The sequence below is a fragment of the Crocodylus siamensis genome, chromosome 5 (genome assembly GCF_052110815.1).
Source record: "Crocodylus siamensis isolate JL-2025a chromosome 5, ASM5211081v1, whole genome shotgun sequence".
Classification (NCBI taxonomy): Eukaryota; Metazoa; Chordata; order Crocodylia; family Crocodylidae; genus Crocodylus; species Crocodylus siamensis.
Window position 1 is genome coordinate 55,019,109 of NC_143399.1, and position 19,857 is coordinate 55,038,965.

The window sequence follows — 19,857 nt, forward strand, 5'->3', positions numbered from 1 at the left end:
TGGAGCAGTACATGTCCATTTTTCTGAAATAGTCCCTAACCTGTTCTTTCACCACTGTTGGTTGGCTCACTACCTCCTCCCCAAACTGTGCTGCCAGGTGCAGTAGTCTGGGAGCTGATCTTGCCTGTGAAGACTGATGTGAAAAAGACATTGCATACTTCAACCTCTTTTGCATCCTCTGTCACTAGGTTGCCTTCCCCATTCAGTAAGGGACCCACACTTTCCATGATTTTCATCTTGTTACTCACATACTTGTAGAAACCCTTCAACCCTGAACTGTACATCTTAAGAAGTAACATTTAGAAAGGACAGCTAAACAACTACTTTTATTAACATGCTAACATACACATTTCTACTCCAGCAAGAAGTAGCAGCTGATCTGCGACAATTGTTTAAAAAGTAAATTTGCTGAATAGCACTTTTATGAGCTTGGCCTCTGTTCACACTAAAACAGACAGTTATTCAGCAGTGACTCAGAAGGAAGATGGTCAACTACCGAATCATTAACAGCACTTTTTGCAGCAGCTGGAGTTTTTTTTTTTTTGAAAATCTATACAAGTACTGTACTGAACACACCCAGTGTTCCTTAGCTTTGGAATTTCATTGGCGCACATTCCAAAGTGACATGGTTGCAGGTTTAAGAAGAATCAGTTCCCACCCAAAATAAATTTTTTTAAGTAGTGTCTCTAATAACTTCCCAACTTTTCAGTTTTGCCCTCCAACAAACATTTTTTTTGGAGAAAACACTGATAGTGTACCACTGTTTTGCGAGTCTGCTGCTCTCTGGTTGCTTTCACCTGCTCCCATACTCTCTTCAGTTTCAGTTCCGGGATCTGTACCATCAGCACCCTAAAAATACATGCATGTATACTGGTGATTCTCTGCAAAAGCACCCAATATAACATGAAAAAAACAACACCTTAAGATGGATCAAATCTGGGAGCTTAATACAGTAAATCACTACAAAGAAAATCTGTATAAATATACATAACTACATTATGTTTTGAAAGCCAACATATATATCAAAATTACTTTTGCCCAGTAAACTAATAAAATGCCACTTCTTGAATAAAATACTCAAGTGTCGCACAAGTGGTTTGGCTAATCTCAAAGATCAACCACCACAATAGTAGTATCTACTGTCTTCTGTACTTCATATTTTACCTAACCCTCTTAACATGCTGAAATGACCAAATGAATCTGTCTGTAAAGTGTTCCTCTACCCTGCCTTCTGCCTGACTTTCAGACTAACATAGCTGCTTTCTGCACAATTAAATCTGTATTTCACTCATGTGAAAAGTTGCAATGAGACTACCAGAATAATCTATATAAATTTAACGTCTTCTCTTTTGAATACTGTATGAACAAGGTAACATATCAGTTACCTTCAAAAGATTTCATAGATGTATATAAAACTGCTACTCTTACCTCAGCCTCATCAGCTTCATAGCCATCATTACCATCAGCACTTCCTGTTCCTTCATTACTATCATCACCTTCATCTCCCATGCCTGGGTCTTCATCATCATCTTCGTCATCCTCTTCTTCATCCTCATAATCCTATGGGAGCAGGAAAAAAAAACAGACTTAAGGAAGTCCCAAAAGGACTTGCAAATCTTTCCACAAAGCAGCAAGAAGATGTATTTGATTACATATAACATGGCTGCTTTAGTGGCATTTGTAAGTGCCTAGCATAAGCTCAGCTCCTGACTGGGAATTCAGTGCAGAATGGTAATATAAATTAGTTTTATATCAACAGAAGCAAAATTCCAGGAATTTAATACCACTGAGTGCTATTTTTTTTTTGTTTTTTAGAGAACCCAAATAAATACCAAGTACTTTATATCCAAAATAATTTATATTTATATATTTTCATTTATAAAAAATGCTTTGTTCAATTTTAAAATTTTGTTTTGCAATGAAATTTTAGCACTATTCAAGAAAAATCTTTAAAAAAATATATCTGTAGAAAAAGATGCAGAATCTTAATTAAAAGAAGTTGCGTGCTTACATTTTCATGCATCAGTGTGAAAGTTCACATTTACAGTTCTGGTCAAACAAATTAAAAGATGCACAGAATTATTAAAGATGCACTTACTCTTCTGTTTATTATGTAACAGAAATTTGGATAATGTGGTTTTTAGGGACGTATTTCATTTCTCGTTGGTAACCAGAACAAGCTGTACGCCAAAAGGTATTTAAAGCTGCAAATTAAGTAAGTGTACGTTACACATACTTCTTGTTCGCCTTCATTTTCTTCATCATCATCCTCTTCATCATCACTGTCAATCACTATGACATCATCTCGCTTGGACTGACACTCTTGGGATGACGAGGTATTCTGCTGATCTGGTTGAAGAGGTCCAATATCTATTGGGATAGACTGAGAAGTTTCTTCACTGTCTTCCATGGGAGTGTATTCCCCCCGAGTCACCCCCTTAAAAAAAGTTAAAAGTTTAAAGTAAACAAATGATATCTTATATACATACTTCTAAAAAGATTTATCATCAGCAGAGCACTTAAATCAAACTGAAATCCCATTCAACTGTAAAGTTTGACCTGAGTACTGTTAAAAGCAGCAATGCTACTATTTCAGGTCCTGAAGCTACGTTAGAGGCCCACCTTTTATTATAAATATAGTTGTTTTTTTGTAATCCGTCTCTGAGACTCATCTGAAGTGGTTGCCACATCTTATTTTTGCTAACTAATAAGCAGTTTGGGATGATTAGGTCAATGGTGCTCAATGTTTTGGCTCCACAGGACAGATGAATAACACAAGGCCAGTTTGTGGGCCAGTCTATGCCCCATGTGCCAGGACCAGGGCCCTGTGCTAACCCCACTGCCCAATCCCATGTGCCAGGACCAGGGTCCTTTGCTTCCTTAAGCACCTAATCTAGCATGCAGGACCATGCATACAGGACCTAACATGCATGCTGGAAGACAGTGTTGGGGACTACATCTGGGTCACAGGCTGGAGTTGAGCACCTTTGATCTAAGTGACTGTGATACCCGAGCAAGGATCACATATCCAGAGGAAAGCAGTGAGAAGGGATGGCTATATTTAGGGAGGAAAGCAGAATAGATTTGCATCTTATAGATTTAGCTAAATCAAAGCTGCATACTTAAAGTTTTCATAAATAAAATTTGATGAAGCAAGCCCACTGCTTAAGAAAGCTTAAGCTATGCATCTATGCTTTGTTTAGTTCATAAAGATCTAAATCTTTAGGTCTAAAATCAAGCAGAAATCTATCCTGCTTTCTGCTCGACTTCAGACTAACATGGTCAACCGCATTCCCCAAACACAGAGAGATCATTTGTATTTCCTGATCCCATCTTCTTGACATACACAGTTAGAAGAAGATTCTGCCAAATCAGTTACCAGTCTGGGTAAATCATCCTGTCAACATTGCAAAAAAAAGAATAGCAAGACAACTGACACAGAAGCAAACTCTACTGCTACCACAGGAAAAACATTAGTTTCCACTGTTAAGTTCTGGAAGGTTTAATATACTTGGAGCGTGGATACAAGTTACACTGGAAGTTGACAATCTTACTAACCTGGTACAGGCCAACCTAAAAGTCAGAAGTGTGACAAGGACCTTTGACAAAAACTTCTGTAAAACTCACCAACTCTGGATTACTTCTCTGTTGCTACTCCAGACTGACAAGACCTCTTTGGTCAAAAAATTATCAAAATAGTTTGCTGTGGTTCTTATTTAGCATTGCAAGAACTGCATTAAAAGAATTTAAGAATGTAAAGAATTTAAACTGAATCTGTTAAATCTTGATAAAGATATTGGTTTTCAGATACAATAGTACATTTATTTCAAATTCAGAATTTACATTCTTCAGCACCCAGGCCCATTTAAGTATAAGAGCTAGATGCAGCTATTTTCTAAACAGCAAGTCATTCAATGTCTTTGTATCTGACTGATCAGCAATGAAAATAACTGGACACCAGTAATTAGACCGAGTTCTCTGTAAAAAGTCTATTTAAGAAAGTCTGGAAACACTGGTGGAAGAAAAGATACCTCAGGAAGATCTACACTAAAGATGAAATGTGTAAAGTTATAAAGAAAAAGAACAGGAAAAAGACCCATGGCCTCCACTGGTCAGAGAAAAATTGAATCCAAGGCAAGTATAAGATAGAAAGTGGACAGGCGCAGACATAACGTAAGATAGTTCCTTGAGCAGTGAGAAAGGAGAATGGACAAGTTCCTTCTATTTTTTTGTAACCCGATGCAACCAGCTTCCTTCCTGGTTGAAACTTGATCAAATACTTATATAAAAAGTTTCTACGACAAGGTACAGTATAAAATGAAAAAAAAGTGGTGTTTCAAAGAACAAACAAGGAACTCTGCAACCCCAAATGTGGCTTAGATGATGACTCAACTACCCTTATTTTTCACATCTTTCCATTTGTGAAATGCAGCTAATGATATTGACATAACTCAAAAGGCAGGAGAACAGCACATTGAAAATGTAACAAACAAATATAGATTACAAAATATTACTTTGTGTATTACTTGGTATGTGAAAACTGCAATAAGAAGTAAAATAAATTAAAATTGCAATAAAAATTTAAATATACAGGGGTTGAGTAGAAATTCTAACCCTACAATTGCTTTAGCCTATATAAGCGGATTTCCTCTAAAATTGCCTTAATTACATTTGTGATTTCACAAAGATAATACCACCATCAAATACTTTTGTTTTGTTAAAACAATAACTAAAACTGATATACTGTGCTGAGGTTAGCACTGTATCAAATCCCAGTCGTAGGGAAGGGCTGTTTGTGCTGCAATCAAAATTAAGATTTATAGTTTGCTTACTTCTCCAATGGAATCTTGGGAATCTTGGTTGTATGTTTGAGTTTCTACTTCACCATCAGTACTCTCCTCTGCTGTCACTTCCTCCTGAAAGATCACACAGTTTTCATATTCAGATATGCAACAGAGAAGATTGAGAAGTTTGATCTTTTTACTCCTTTTATTTTAAAAAATAAATAATATCAGCGGTGTTATAAAAGTTCTCCTTAACCTGAAAGCCCTCCCATTTTCACTTTCCTTCTCCTCTTCAATTACTAACTTATTTACCCTTCTCTGAATTCACTGCATTTACCCCTCACACCTGTTGCTTCAGAGTTGGAGAATTTATCTTGGGTCTCCTGTAATCTGATTTCCACCATGTCCTCTCTACTGAAACAGCTTTCTTTCGAAGCTTTTCCAAAGACCTTTTTGGAGGTCTCTAAACACCTTCACAGCAAATTCTAGGGGCACCTAATTCCATCTCTTGTCTAGCAGATGACTGACAGTCAGTCTTCTAACACAACAACCAATTTTATTTTTGACTTGTGTCCTTGTAATGCTTTTGTTTTTTTGAGTCTCTATACCACTTTTTATGGGCTGCCTGCAAAGCCCTATCTTTAGAAACTTTAGAATTTCAAGTACACCAATGGCTTTAATTATCACTACTATCCCACTTTTACATATCTATCTTGAGACTTGGATTCCATGTCTCTACTTCTCTGATATCTGCTAATACTTAACTTTTAATCCTCACATTTTCTTTATATCTGAACATCCAAACCAGAGCCATGTATTGTTGCATCCTTCCTCTGAAATTCAACATTTAACCTTTTCCCTATCTAATCAGGAGTCAGTGTTAACACCTGGCCTGCAGAGCTGAAGGGCTTTGCCTGTGTCCAACCACTGCTACTTCTCCCCTACCCAGGCTGTGTGCAGGCTCAGCTTCCAGCCAGTGGGCGAAAAGCTCCAGGGCTAGAGAGCTGCAAACTGCACCCATAATGCCTGTTTCTCTGTTCCTCCCCTCTCCCCTACCACATCCCAGCTGCAGTGTGGGCACAGCTGAAATCTGCTCACCCCTGGGGCAGCTCCCCATGGGTTAGAAGCTGTGTTTGCAATGCAAGCAGGGGTGAGGGGAGCATGGAGAAGTGGCAGTGGCACAGGCACAGCTAGAAGCTGCATTGCTCTGAAACAACTTCTCTGCCTATGCCTGCACCAGACTGGAGATGGGTTGTTCAGGCTCATGCCTTCTTAAAAAAGTTGCAGACCACTGATTTCACTAAAACTGTTATTCAGAATCTCATGTTGCTTTGCCTACTAAAATCTCTGCCTTCCCAACACACTCTCAATGCTCAAACCTATTAGAGGTACTGTAAAACTCAGACTCAATTTCAAACCCTTGATTTATTTTAAAAATAGCAACTAAATACTATGCTTTTTGCTTTACTTGAAAGGAAAATAAATACACATCATTTACAACTATGAGCTTCCTAAAAGAGTCTATTGCCAGACCAGAATTTTTAAACTTTTGCAAACAAAACTATTTCTCAGTTTCTTGGTCCAAAGAATTTTGAAACTTAAGAACCTGGACAGTAAATTATAGCAAAAGCTTTGTTATTGGGCACCCACAGGGAATGGGAGGTGCCGGATAACCAAGCATGCTGGTTACCTGAGAGGCCTGAACAGGCATCTCTGCCTGTTCAGGACACTGCCCTTCCCTCCGCATCTGGTGCACCACCACCCCTCCCGCCATGTCAGTGTGCCAGGGAACAGGGAGGGAGGCCCTGGGCACACTGGGGAAAGGCCGCTTTGCCCTGGGGCGCGAGGGCTCGGCAAAAAACTTCAAGTGCCACAGTGGGCACTTCCTGTTTCACTTTTACCGCATCGATTGGCATGTCAGTTAGTAGAGCATGCCGGTTTGTAAGATAACGCAGCTTTTACCGTATTGATAATATTTTCCATTCTTACAAACCTCAGGTTCCACTCTTTGTATACCCCTCAGTTTCTTCGGAAGAGGAACATCCACTGTCTCTTCTGAAATTTGTTCAGAGTTTTCTACTGTGCTGTCCTCTTCTTCCTCTCGTGGACGCTTGGGTAATGAAGAACTTGGGGTAGCTGAAACTTGAAAGAACCCTTTATTGTTACTTTCAAAAGTGCTATGCTACACAAAAGTACTCAGGGAACTGGAAGACAATCAAATGGTGTGAGACCTCTCTTGAACACTATTTCTCACCCTAAACTCAATCATAGCAATTAGGATTGGACTGGAATAGCAAGATTTTCTCCTGGGTTTGAGCCCAGCAGGGCCTTTTCAGCTTCATCTCTACCTTCAGGGACTTGGCTCCCATTTGCAGTTTTGCAGAACCCGAAATCTAAGAGTAGGGTACAATTAAGACAATTGATTTGCCTGAGTTTTCAGCTGTTTTTCCAATCAACAGCTTGATTGCCCACAGCTGAATGGGTAACAAAGGCAATTAAAAATACCCCATAATTTTAAAGGGGGTACATATTTCCCATGTAAACAGCTCTTTCAGCAACAGGTACTCCATATAGCAGTAAAAGATTGTTTTTTTTTTTTAATTTTATTTAGGTTTAGATTGGTGTGGAATGAGTAGAGATACAATGCCAGGTTTTGTTCAGTTGTTTTAGTTTGCTCTTCTATACTATACTAGAGGCTTGTAGAATTTAGTCAACAATGTATAGAGAACTCTACAACTTTATAACCAAACCAATAAAGAATAGAGGGGGGCAGAAAAGGTAATCATACAAATTTTGAAACAAGTAAGTTTAAAATTAAAACACGAGCCTACGTGGGCATGTTAGTGTTTACCTGTGTTTTCATCTACTGACTTCAAATTTAAAAGGGCAGCACTTTTGTAGCAGGGATAAAATGGGGCCAAAAACCTTAGATGAAGATCTGAAGAGGCTCAATACCTCAATGCCTTTTACTAGAAAATGAAACCAACCTGTACCGAACACTGCTGTAGAAGTGGAGGGCCTTTCAATCTGTGAGCTCTGTACAACTTCCACAATGGTGGGGGATGGTTCTTGATTGGCTGGCTCAATCTGAGGATGACTCTGCTGAGTCGGCTGCACAAAAGCTGTAGCTTGAGTCTGTTGCTGTACAGTTAAGATGGGTTGGGAGAGAGATGTCTGGACGTTAGGACTAGTAGAACGTACAGACCCACTAGTACTTCCAAAGACTGGAACATGTTCCACAGGTCCTTCTGACTGCATAGCTGAAAGGCAAGTATTAGCATACTTAATTACCCTGATTTTATTAGATATTCTCTTCACTTTAGAAAACAGTAGGTAATCAGATTCAAATTTCTCTTATAAAGTCAGTCTCTTTCTACTTTGGCTGGTATCTGTTTTCCACAGGAATAAATGAGAAAACGTTTTTAAAAAAAAATTAAAACGATTGCTCAAACAAGCGTTGGAGGGAAATCAAGATCATGGGATACCGAAATGATATTTAACTCCAAAATTAACCAGATTCCAAGATAAATGTATCCCTTTAAAGGGTAACAAAGACGGTTGCATTACATTTGGAAAACTCACCTTCTTGGGTTTCCACCTGTGTTGTAGGCATAACTGTAGCTGTTGGAGTAGTAGTTGGATTAGTTACAGTAGCAGGAGTAACCATCGGACGAATACTAGCTCGTGGAGTAGACTTATTCCCAGGTATTGCAGCAGCAGTTACTTTACTTGGAGTTGACACAACAGGAGTCGGCTTAATGTTTGCTGTTGGAGGATCTGAAGTGCTAGCACTGGAAACAAGACACTGATTTTATTTGTGCAAACACCAGCGAGATCAGGTTTCAAAGACTGAATTTGATATACTTGTAAAAAAAATATCAAAATGTGGATATTAGTGTTTCAAAATGTTTAAAATAAGCCATGGCACAGTCAAGTTACCTCTGTAATTCTGTTCAGCGAGCATTCTTATCACGGCTGGTTGAAATGGGTTCTGCAGACTAAACTTGGCCCTCAGTGACACCTCTTCATAACCTCATCAACTCAATCAGCTTACAAAGGTGTTATTTAATTTAAAATTTGTGAATATTCTATTGACATTTCAAAGAAGCATCATTAACTGTGCGGCATTCAGCTAACATGCTCAAACAGGGAGGTCTTTTACATAGGGGCTGGAATGATTTTTAGTCATACCTCAAGGTTAGAGGCCTTACTTTAAAGGGAGATCATCAATTCAAAAAAGATACTAAAAAAGGTGACACAAAAAGAAGAAAACCAAAAAAACAAAAACAAAACTATTCTCCATTTTAAAGCATGTTTACTTCTTTTATTTGACATCACTTTATCTTCTGTTATTTTCCATTTATTCATTCAAGTTCCCTTTCAGAACAGTTTGCTTTTACTTAGCAACAACAAAAAAAAAGGTCAGAAATACCTTGAAGCCCTACACTGTGGAACACTTTGGAGGCTGGTTAAGTGTCCCAAACTGCTTTTAATTCTTTAAAACAGGATAGTTCTAGTTCTCTGTATGGCTTTAAGGTTAAATATTACGCTTTAGCAGTAAATTATTTAACTGATTAAAATTTGCTTCAGAAGCAGTCCATGTGTCAGCATTAGCATTAAGGTGCCTTAAACCAGTTAGTAACTTCCTAGAGCTGTTGAACAAAATTCTATCAAAACGTCTTTTTCATTTTTGGAGTTCACAACTAAAAAGGACAGACACAGCAACTGGACAAAAAACCCCTGCAACTCACATTCCTCTTTCACCTGAAGCTGGTGTAGATTTGAGTGTGATCTGCCGCTGCTGTTCTGAAACCTATCAAAAAAAGAAACATTCCTTTGAGTTGCATGTTTTCTCAGCCAAAGTGTAAGCTAAGAGGCTTTCTAAAACAATTTAAAAATTGCAATTTTGGAGGACCACTTCAGCATGCAATTCTCCCAAACCTTCAATTCCTCCACATGCAGACTTTCCAGAATACCAAGCTTCATGCTTGCTCCTAAGTATTGTGAGATAAATTAGAAAGCCCAAAATGATATATATTAATTCTGTTCTAGTGGAAGAAAGAATACACTTCAGCAGGACCAAACCTCTCAAGTGCCATATTCGATACATTTTCTGCACACAGGAACACAAGAGAAGCAATGTGTGAAAAACTCTTGCAGTAAATCCTAGTCAGGAAGCTTGAATCCCATTGGAACTCATTTTCTAAATTAATTTCTAAATGCTTTGAAAAGCTGTTTTCCTTCTTTCCGTGACTTTTTGGTATTGGGGTGGTGAGTGTAATGTATGTACACTATACATAATATAGCTAACAAAAGCTTCACATATCTTGTACCTTATTAGTGGACTCCGGTGGTTCATCTCTCTGTTCATGGTGTCTCTCTTGTTGCTCTCTTAGCTCTCTCTCCAGCCGACATATACGACCTTCATACTGTGATTTGAGAGCACTCATCCGCACCTCCAGTTCGGTCTTCTGCTCTTCTAATGCAGTGTTCTTTTGTTTCCACTCATCATTTTCTTTTGTTAGCTGTTCTTTTGTACCTAATTGAGCAACAAGGAACTCAACATCTTCACAGTAAAATAGCTTACACTTTTTTGTGCACTTAAGGACAATTTGCTTTAAATGTAATACTCCGAAGAGTCCTAAATCTCTCAACACATTTTAAAAGAGAAAATTAATTATTTGTGGTATCTTAGAATGATATATTTTAAAATAAAATATCCAATCCTTTGATTCTTATTGTAACAAGAAGCAGATACTAGCACTGGTCATTCCCACCCGCTTCCGTTAATAATAAAATTGCTAAAAGGTATTTCCTTTGTACTAGTGTACTGTGTGAAATAAATGCCTGATATTGAGCTGGCTGGCACTACCACTCAAGTCATCCAAGAAAATCGCAAGATTACTGACCACATGATCTTTCTATAGTTTTCAATAATGCTTACCAAACTATATAATTGAAATATCTCCTCAAGAAATAGCTACATTCAATTTTAGAATTCAGTTTACATAATCCTTCTGGGTAAAATTTACGAAAATGGACCAATGCTAGTTTTCATTTGGAGTTTCTGTTTAATAAATTTCAGCCCAGGGTGCATGTCCACAAGGTCAATTTTTAATATGAAAACAGAACAAAAAACTTCAAGATAAAGAGAAAGATTGTTTACCAGCCAACTGTGCTATTTTCTGCTTGGCAGCCAGCAGAGTCTTCTTAGTCTTCTCCTCCTTCTCAGTTATCTGTTGCTTGAGCTGTTCTTCCTGAGTAGTTCTCTCTTGCAGATCTTGATGAAGACGAGTAAGTTCCAGCTGTACTTGAGAAATCTGTTCCTGTAGACTCCTGGCTTCACTTTCCTTCTCTGCTATAGTCTACAGAAAAGTGATGTAGTATAGCTATAAAAGGCAGTGTTTCTCATCCCACAGGCCACAACCCAAAAGTGGGTCCCAAGACTATATGAAAGGGTTGCGAACAAACTTTGAAAATGGATCAACAGATGTTAAAAATGGATTATCCTTTAAAGGAGAAAACCATGGCTTTTCCCTTGCAGGCTGTCAGAGTTCCAGCCCACAAGGGGATGGTTGGGGCTCCCATGTCCTACACACCCACCCCCTGCCCCACACAGTGTGGGGCTGAGGCCTGAGGGTAGGGGACAGCAGGTCAGGAGTGAGGGGCACTGGGTTGGCACTGGCCATTGATGTTTACAAATAGGTTCTGGTACAAAAAATGGTTGAGAACCACTGCTATAAAAAGGCACTATAGAATGTGTGTGATGACAGTGTTATGGCAAAATAAAAAAGTCCAGTGAACCTTGATGCAACAATACCGACGTACTGCGTTAATGTAACCCCCACGGACACTCCCCGAGACACTGCACTCCAGCCTTGCCTGCTATGCTTTTACACTGAACTTTTTTCATCCCTATTTACAAAGATTTCAGGGGAATAGCATCATATAGACTGAGCACCGGGTTAGAAACAAAGAATTTGAGTCCTAATCTTTTCCAATGAGCCAAATCACATGCAAGTCATTTTATTTGTTCTCCATTTGTGAAAAAAGTGTATGGGGCAGGTATTTATATACATTTATAGATGCCCATTTATAATCTCCAGTATGACGCACTGCTTTGAAAAAGTATGTATTGTAGACGATAAAATAAGTCTATTCTTACCTTTTGTAAACATTCTATCTGACTTTCCAAGGATTTTGTCTTCACATCAGCCTGGCTAAGAGATTCTTTCAACTCCTGTACTTCCTGAACAGAGGCCTGCTGTTCTTGTTGTTGTTCTGCAGACAACTGAGCCGATGTCTCAGCAACCACCTGAAACATTTCAAAGTGATACTGGGTGAAGGCTTTTGCTTTGGAAAGAAGCAGAATGCAGAAAGGCAGTATTATATATGCAGTAATGCATATTATATATAAAATACTGCCATGTGCGCATTGATTATCAATAAAGTTTTAGGCAAAACACAAAATATACACATTATGATGGCTCTGTAAAAGAACAAGTTGTATAATAACGTAAGCTAGAATACATTATAACCTTCCATTATTATTTTGAAAGCAAGTGAATGTCAAACATCACTAGGTTTTTCTTTTTGTTTTGTTGTTAAAGGATCACATGACATGATTAAGGGTGCACCGACAGCCTATATTTAAAGAGACATATCTGCCGATACTGATCCGATACAGCTACCATCAGGTGGTAAGTCCAGCGTGATAAAAGGGGATAAGGGGCATGGAGGGCAGATCAAAGCCCAGTGAGGAGGGGTCAGAGGTAGGCACTGCACAGCCAGGGCGGGGGATGCGGGGGGATGTGGGACAGAGGCAGTGGGGACCAGATCTGCGTGGAGCAGGGTAGGATGCAGCTGCAGGGTGGAGTCAGAGCCAGAGCTGCGCGGGGCTTTTCTTGCCAGGCGCTTGGCTCAGAGTGGACTCCAGCAGCTGTAGCCACCCTAAATGTCTCTGCAGCTCTGCTCCCAGCCCTGTGCAGCCCTAGCTCAATGCCCCGCCTCTACCTGCTGGGAAAAGCCAGGGCTGTGCCGGGTGGTGGTGCAGGGCTGGGAGCACAGTTGCAGAGACATTTGGGGTGGCTGCAGCACGGGCATCTATCGGCTAAATTATTAGCCCAAACAGGCTGATATCCAATAGAGACAATTTTCTTTATATTGGTACTGATCCAATATCGGACCGATGCATCTGTGGCACCACTAGAAATTATAACCAGTATTATATAGTTGGGTTCATTTTAAAAGTCTATTTGAACTGGCTGAACTTCACCATCAGAATTTACATTTACCTTGTCATGTTTTGCTTTCAGCTCTTCATACTGAGTCTTGTATCTGCGCCCAATTTTCTTAACCTGTGTTATAGTCTTGACTTTTTCTTGTATGTCAGCCACTTTCACGTCTAGCTCTTTCTGAAGATTATCTTTCTCGGTTCTTATTTTAGTTAGCTCATCCCTGAGAGTCTGAACGAGATTCTGGCTTGTGGTCAGGGATGCATTAGCTCTAAAATACCAAAATTGGAGGAAGAGTGCATGTTAACATATTTGAGATTTTTTTTTTTTTTTAGAAGGAATGCAGTCTGATATTGCTGTGCTATGCAGTATCATAATTCACAAAATCAAATGCACATGGCTTGCTAAAATACTATATTTTTCTTTGCTTTTTATATTTTAAAATGTTGTATTTGGAGTCATTTGGTTAATATTTGGACTGAAATTTGTTCCCAAAGAAAATAAGTAATAAAATGGTTAAATTGCTGGACAAATACTGAAAATATAATATTTGTACAAAATGAGCTAGGAATTCCATTTCCAGATACTGTCATATACATTACGCAATGAAACACTTCTAGGAGCCGCCCCCACTCCCAAAAAAGTTTTTCAATGATTTTATATACTATACCTTGCTATTTCTGCTTTAAGCCTTCCTGTTTCTTCACTCATCTGCTGTATGCGTTTGGTATTTGCCTCCTTCTCTGAAAGTAGCTTCCGATATTCTTCAACATCAGTGTCTTTTTGTTGGCTCAGTAAATGCTGTAAGATGTATAAACTGAATGAGTTCATTTTTGCAATAAGAAAACATTCTGCCCTATAGAATTTTAACAAGCTGTTAAACAAGTGTTGCTTTTCCATTGTATTCAATTTAGTTTAGACAGCATCCTAAATTAGGGATAGGACACTTTATGCTATAAATTCAAGGCTTATAAACAGAAGTGTCATAAAACAAATACAATTAATTGTTCCAGCCCATTTCATGCGCTAGAACAATTGATTAGTACTAACATTCTTTCTTGGAAATATCTGTTTTGGAAAGATGAACTACTCACCTGGGTCCTGGCTTTCCAACGTTTAACATCTTCTTCCAGTAGTTTCTTCTCTGCCTGCAGCATTCCACTTTTCTCACTCAGCTCAGCATTAGATTCTTGTAAAGGCAAGATATCTGCTTCTAGTTTACGTACCTGGAGGGAAGAGGAAAAAAAAAAAAAAAAAAAAAAAAAAATCGATATCAACATACACCTCCATTCTGGTGTCATCATGTTGTGGATAGGAGATGAGTCATTGTTTTGTTTTTTTTTTTAATCAGTAGGGAGATAGAGAGGTGAAAATTAATGGATCCCTTCTCTTTGTGTTGTGTTGCAGATGCCTATACACATGCATCAAGGCTGCTCTGAGCATCAGAGCAGACTCAATTGATCGGGGACGCTGATGCACTTGCCGTTCGGGGCATTATACTTAGAGCAGCTTTCTAATTAAACGCCCCACTCCCGCTTCCTGGACCATGTGTATAAATGCCCTTACTGACCAGCTGCAAGTACTGGTGAACTCACAAGCGCAGGTGACAATCAATTTAAACCCTTCCAGGGCTTTTAAAGGCTGCTCTGCGGCCAAGTTCAGTGTAAATAAAAGCTTAGACAGATGATGTAATCTAATTTTTTGTTCACAGACCTCGTAGAAGTCTTTGTAAACTGAAATTCCCATTCCTTTCTTGAGGAGGGGGAGTAAAAAGCTACAGAGAGCAGACTCCTAGGTCTACCTGGAACATGACTATTGTGAGAAGAGAGAAATATAGCATCTCCCTCCAATGTTAGATTACATTATGGCCTGTAGATTAACACTATCCCTGTGTTAACTTTCATTCCTTATCAAGGATTCAATAGGAACCAAGAATTAAATTGTTTAAATCTTTCATTGTGGCAAATGGGTCTATCCTGGAACATATTGCACTGAATATTTTTTTCATTTGTGCATGAAATGAGAGGAAAAAAACAACCCACCAGTTACTGTAATTAGTGGGGATCCTGGTTTTCTCTGTTTAAAAATCTCAACTCCTCTGATTAAATCTCCCAAGATCTGTGTTTTTCCATGACTAGTGAAATGCCATTATATATACACAGGTATCAGCTGAGTGATATATTTACAATTTTAAAGCAATTTGGAAGCCTAACAGTGCCTCAATCACTATAACTGTGAATAACCTACAGGCTGTGGCATTTGATTTTGTTGTTTTTTTTTCTAATCATAAAACAATCAGAGCTCCCCTTGTCCCTTTGCTCACCAGGACATGGGTCTACCTGCAGCTGCCCCCCTGACGCTGCTTTGTGGCATGGAGCAGCCCCAATATGCTGGTGCCCTGCCCCTGCTGTTGCTTCTCACTTGCAACCCACAGCTTTCTGGGCCCTGCCAGCACCCCTCACTCTCAACCCACAGCCCCCTGGCCCTGCTGGTGCCCCTAAACAGCCATCCACAGCCCCCCCACCCTTCCCCTGCCCTGCTGATACCCCTCGCTCTTGCCCCGCTGCCCCTGAGCATGTGACAAAAGCGGTGAGTGTGGGGAATGGGGTGGATATGGGGAAGGAAGGCTGGTGTGGGCACAGGTGACATAGTGGAGAGGGAAGGGGCGCATGCCCCCACCCTCCTCCCCCAGATTTCTGCTTCCACAGCAGGGCTGCAGCTGGGCTAGGAACTTTGGCCCAGCCAACAGGACCCAGCACAGGATCGAATGCTGCGCCATCATGGCCACCAAGCTGAGGCAACCAGCTGCCCGCCTGGCAGCAGTGGGGGCACAGCTCCGTGCCTCTGCAGTGTACCTCACCTTGGCAGCAGCAGCCGGGGGGGGGGGGGGGCACGGGCGTGTCCCGCTGCGCCAGGTCCCTCCCACTGGGCCGTGGAGGCAGCTCTTGCCCAGAGCTGTTCTTGCCCAGCTGCAGCCCTGCACCCTGCTATGAGCAAAAAAGTTTGGGGGGGGCACATCCCCCTGCCACATTGCCCCCTCCCCTGCCCCCATAGATATACCTGGAGAGAGCTGCAGGAGCTGCTCAGGCTCCTACATGCATGTGCATATTCACATAGCACCCCCTGCCTCCAACTGCTCTCCCCTGCTCCCCCCAGTCCCAAACAGCCCCTTGAAGACTGGAACTCCGCCAGTCTGCAAGGGGAAACCCACAGTTTCCTGTGTTTTTCCCCATTAAACGACAAAATCCATGTTTTTCCACAGTGAAAGAAAACCCAGATCCCTGATAATTAGCAATCTGTTATATCCAATTAAGCAAGACACTAATTTCATTTGTTTTCATGTGACACACATGAATGTCTGAAACCTTCATAATAAATCTCAGCACCAACCTTTGCTTGCATTTGTTGTAATTCTTGTTCAAGCCTCTCCTTCTCTTCCCGCAGCATTTTGTTTGTTTCTATTAAAACATTCATGGTTTCAGTCTTTTTCATTAGTTCCTCATGCTGAGCTATTGTCCTTGCAGTTACCTGTTAGGTCAGAAAAAAAATCATTTAAACCCTTCCTCTGTAGCAGGAGGGCATGGCCATCTTCCTTTGGCTCTCTCAAGTGTATTTGAACAACTCTTATAGTGGCAAGACACGGCTAGCCCTTGCTTCCCTGCTTTATCTATTACAGGCTACAACAACATACTCTTGGTGTTGTGTGAAAGTGTTGACTGTGGAGTTTGAAGAATAAATTAAATAAGGACTTGCATGGATAGTTCGGATAGGGATGATCCTGCCTCGATCAGAGAGGACTGGATTAAAGTATCTCCTGAAGTCTCTTCCAGCCCTCTTTTCTGTTACTCTATGGTTTAACTTTAAGCATTTGTACACATGTACACAATTTTAACTGGCATTAGACCACAACAGAAAACTATCCTTGCATTCTTTAATTTACTGAACAAAAGCAAATAAGGACGGGGGGGGAAATCAAATCAGAATATTTACAGAAGTACTGGACTTTACAAAAGTTTCTCAGTATATACATCTAAGCACTTATATTCTACTTTTCTTAAATCTATTACACTGTAGTACCCTGGGGTGCCTTGACGTCTTTTCAAGGGTCCCGCAGGGTGCCACACATTGCTAACACTGTCAGGTGTGTAAATATGATGATTCACAAGATAAACCCAGAGATTTCAAATAAGAACCCACACTGTTAAAATATTCTGACCTGTTGTGGTCTGAGTTTTTTGTAATAGAAGTGTTCTATTATTTTTCTGAAGTTGAAAAACAAGGGGGAATGAGCTAGCATTTTCCAAGGGATGCCCTGAATTTACTACACGTCCCAAGTGTAAAAAGCTTGAGAAACACTGATCTATTCTCTACAATTGCTCTATTGCTTCTGAGAACAAGTTCATGGGGTTATAAAAATACGGCCAGCAAGATGGGCTAAATTTAAGCCTCAAACTGAATTTTTCTAAAATTATTTGCTTTCAGACACGTGGTAGAAAGACTGGAGTACAGAAGAAGATACTTTAGCCAGTAATGGACAGGTTATGTACACACCTGCACCTTCTCTCTCTCAGCATTCAGACTGTCTTGCAGTTCTTGAAGCTCCTTTTCCAGGTGTTCCACCCTCTGACGGTAACGCAAGCTTTCCACCTGGGCCACCTCAAACCTAGTTTCAGCAATCTCCTTCTCTCGGCGTATAAATCTGCAGTAAGAAAAGGAGGTGCAATGAACTGAAGAGTGGAGGATAATGCAATTCTCAAATGAAGCAGCTGATGTCTCAGTGCTTTAAAAAGACAAAAGATATGGAAACTGATTAAAAAGATCCAAAAGGAACTCCTAATATCTACCAATAAATAAAGGACACAAGAACCCTAAGCCTAGTCTAGGAAAAGGTCTCGCTATATGAAAACATCTTTCCTTCAGTGTTTACCAGAGATACCAAATCCTGTTCTCTCTCTTTTCCATATTATACTGAAAAGCAGTAAGAAGTTGCAACCCTGCCTGCCTTTTACTGAATCAGGGCAAGCACCTTTCACTCACCTAAAAAGTGGTTAATAAAAATTAATCCAAATTTTTCTCTTTTATAGTCCCAAGACTTGACATGAAAACCAACTAATCAGTTTGGTAACTGAATTTATTTACAAAAACTAAGGGAAATAGTCTAGGATCAAAGTTACCTAAGAATTTCCATGATTTGTTCCTGTGATTTGCCTTCTTCATTGAGAGAAACATTCAATGCACTTGGGTTTGCTTCCTTCACTGATGTCACCATCTTATCACTCAGAGTCTCCAGTTGTTCATGTAATAATCTATTTTGTTTTTCTAAGTCTTCACTGCGAGAGACAAGTTTTGACACTTCATCCTGCAACAAAAAGTATGTGAATGTTTAACCATAGTGCACGGGTTTGAAAACCACAAACATCTGTACAGTTCAAAACAGCCACTGGAAATTGAAAGAGAAAACAAAAATCTACCTTTAACATTCTTTCCCGCTCTTCCCATGAAGCTTTGCACTCCAGCAATGCAGATTCAGCTTTCTGAGCAGCTTCCTCTAATTGTTGCCTTACAGCTGCATTCTTAGAGACTTGCTCTTTAGCAGCCTGTAGCGCTTCAACATCAGCTGCATGAAGCATTAATTCCCTCTCATATTTATTTTGAGCTTGTGAAGCTATCTTTGCCTGCAGGAAAAGGGCAACAACATTTTTATTTCCTGAAGTTTATCAAATTATCACATATTTCTGACAGCTTTTGTGCTTGTACAAAGGTCACAATTGCAATAAGGTAAAATTCTCTTATATTAAAATGTGTCCTCTCTGATCTCTCTCAATAAACCAGCTAACCACAATACAATCAAAGCCACTTCAAAAAAGATGCTTTATTCTTCAACTGACATTTCCAAAGGGCAGAAGCATGATTTGCTCCTGTGGAGATGTGACAAACCTTAGGAGGTCTGATTTTTATCCTAATACTTCTGTTTTAAATGTATTCATGTTGTTGTAATGTTGTGTGCCAGATTTACAAAGTTAGTACATGGGGAAGGAATGGGTTAAAGGAACAACGAAACCAGAATTGCAGACCTATCCATTTACAGAAACTGGAATAGCTTTGACGACACATCAAGAAAGGTGCAGAGTGCAGGTAACATCCAGGAGGTGTCCAGGAGAGATGGAAATAATCATGAAAACAGATGGGCTGGCTGGACAAGAAGGGTGTCAGCTCCTGGTGGGGACAGTCTGAAGACAGGGTCTGGAGAGAGACCAGCAAACCAGCTTTGGGATTGGGAAGACTGGAAAGAGAACAGTGAGGCAATCTTTGGAGGTGCTCTGGCCTGTGTGGCCTGGACTGGGCACAGAGGAATGGCTTAACCCTTTGGGAAGAAGGGGGCAAAGAGAGAATCTATGGCTAGGCAGCCTTTGCCTTATTAAATGCTTTATTGAAACAGTGCCTGTTTACTGCTTGGAAGTTTAGGTTGCACTTGTTTTCTTCAATAAGAGGTCAAGTCTCTCTCTCAGGAGCGGAATCAAATGTTAGCTCCCTGTGTCAGGGTCACTGAGAACCTGGTACAGTAAAGGACAGAAAGACCAGGATCTCAGAGCGAGGAGGAGCCAGGGCTCCCTTTACCTTAGAAGTCATGTCTAGGATAGCTTTGGGGGCCACTCAAGAGACCAACCAAGACTGCTGTGGTCCGGAGCAAACACCCTACCCTGAAAAGACTCTGAAAAAAGATACCTTGCTTATTCACCCAAGGATCATGGTAGAACTCCAGTAGACTGAAGACCAAGAGCTTTTCAGATACCTTCCCATCAGTCCTCTCCTATTAAATTCTGCATTGCTAAGATACA

General features: G+C 40.1%; 1 protein-coding gene across 3 annotated transcripts in view; it reads right to left on the reverse strand.

Annotated features, from left to right (window-relative positions):
* The window catches only part of TPR (translocated promoter region, nuclear basket protein), a 60,694-nt gene that overhangs the window by 13,741 nt on the left and 27,096 nt on the right, over positions 1-19,857 (reverse strand). For 2 of the 3 annotated variants that reach the window (XM_090048344.1, XM_090048345.1), the window contains exons 25-42: positions 18,490-18,693; positions 18,193-18,377; positions 17,570-17,717; positions 16,409-16,546; positions 14,113-14,244; positions 13,689-13,819; positions 13,079-13,289; positions 11,950-12,099; positions 10,951-11,149; positions 10,118-10,323; positions 9,536-9,597; positions 8,367-8,575; positions 7,772-8,044; positions 6,778-6,926; positions 4,833-4,916; positions 2,237-2,437; positions 1,429-1,560; positions 759-849 (exon numbers count right to left, since the gene is read on the reverse strand). In XM_090048344.1, coding sequence (XP_089904470.1) covers positions 759-849; positions 1,429-1,560; positions 2,237-2,437; positions 4,833-4,916; positions 6,778-6,926; positions 7,772-8,044; positions 8,367-8,575; positions 9,536-9,597; positions 10,118-10,323; positions 10,951-11,149; positions 11,950-12,099; positions 13,079-13,289; positions 13,689-13,819; positions 14,113-14,244; positions 16,409-16,546; positions 17,570-17,717; positions 18,193-18,377; positions 18,490-18,693 — 2,905 coding nt within the window. The remainder of the gene's footprint in view (positions 1-758; positions 850-1,428; positions 1,561-2,236; positions 2,438-4,832; positions 4,917-6,777; positions 6,927-7,771; positions 8,045-8,366; positions 8,576-9,535; positions 9,598-10,117; positions 10,324-10,950; positions 11,150-11,949; positions 12,100-13,078; positions 13,290-13,688; positions 13,820-14,112; positions 14,245-16,408; positions 16,547-17,569; positions 17,718-18,192; positions 18,378-18,489; positions 18,694-19,857) is intronic. The other variant, XM_090048346.1, reaches the window with a different exon arrangement.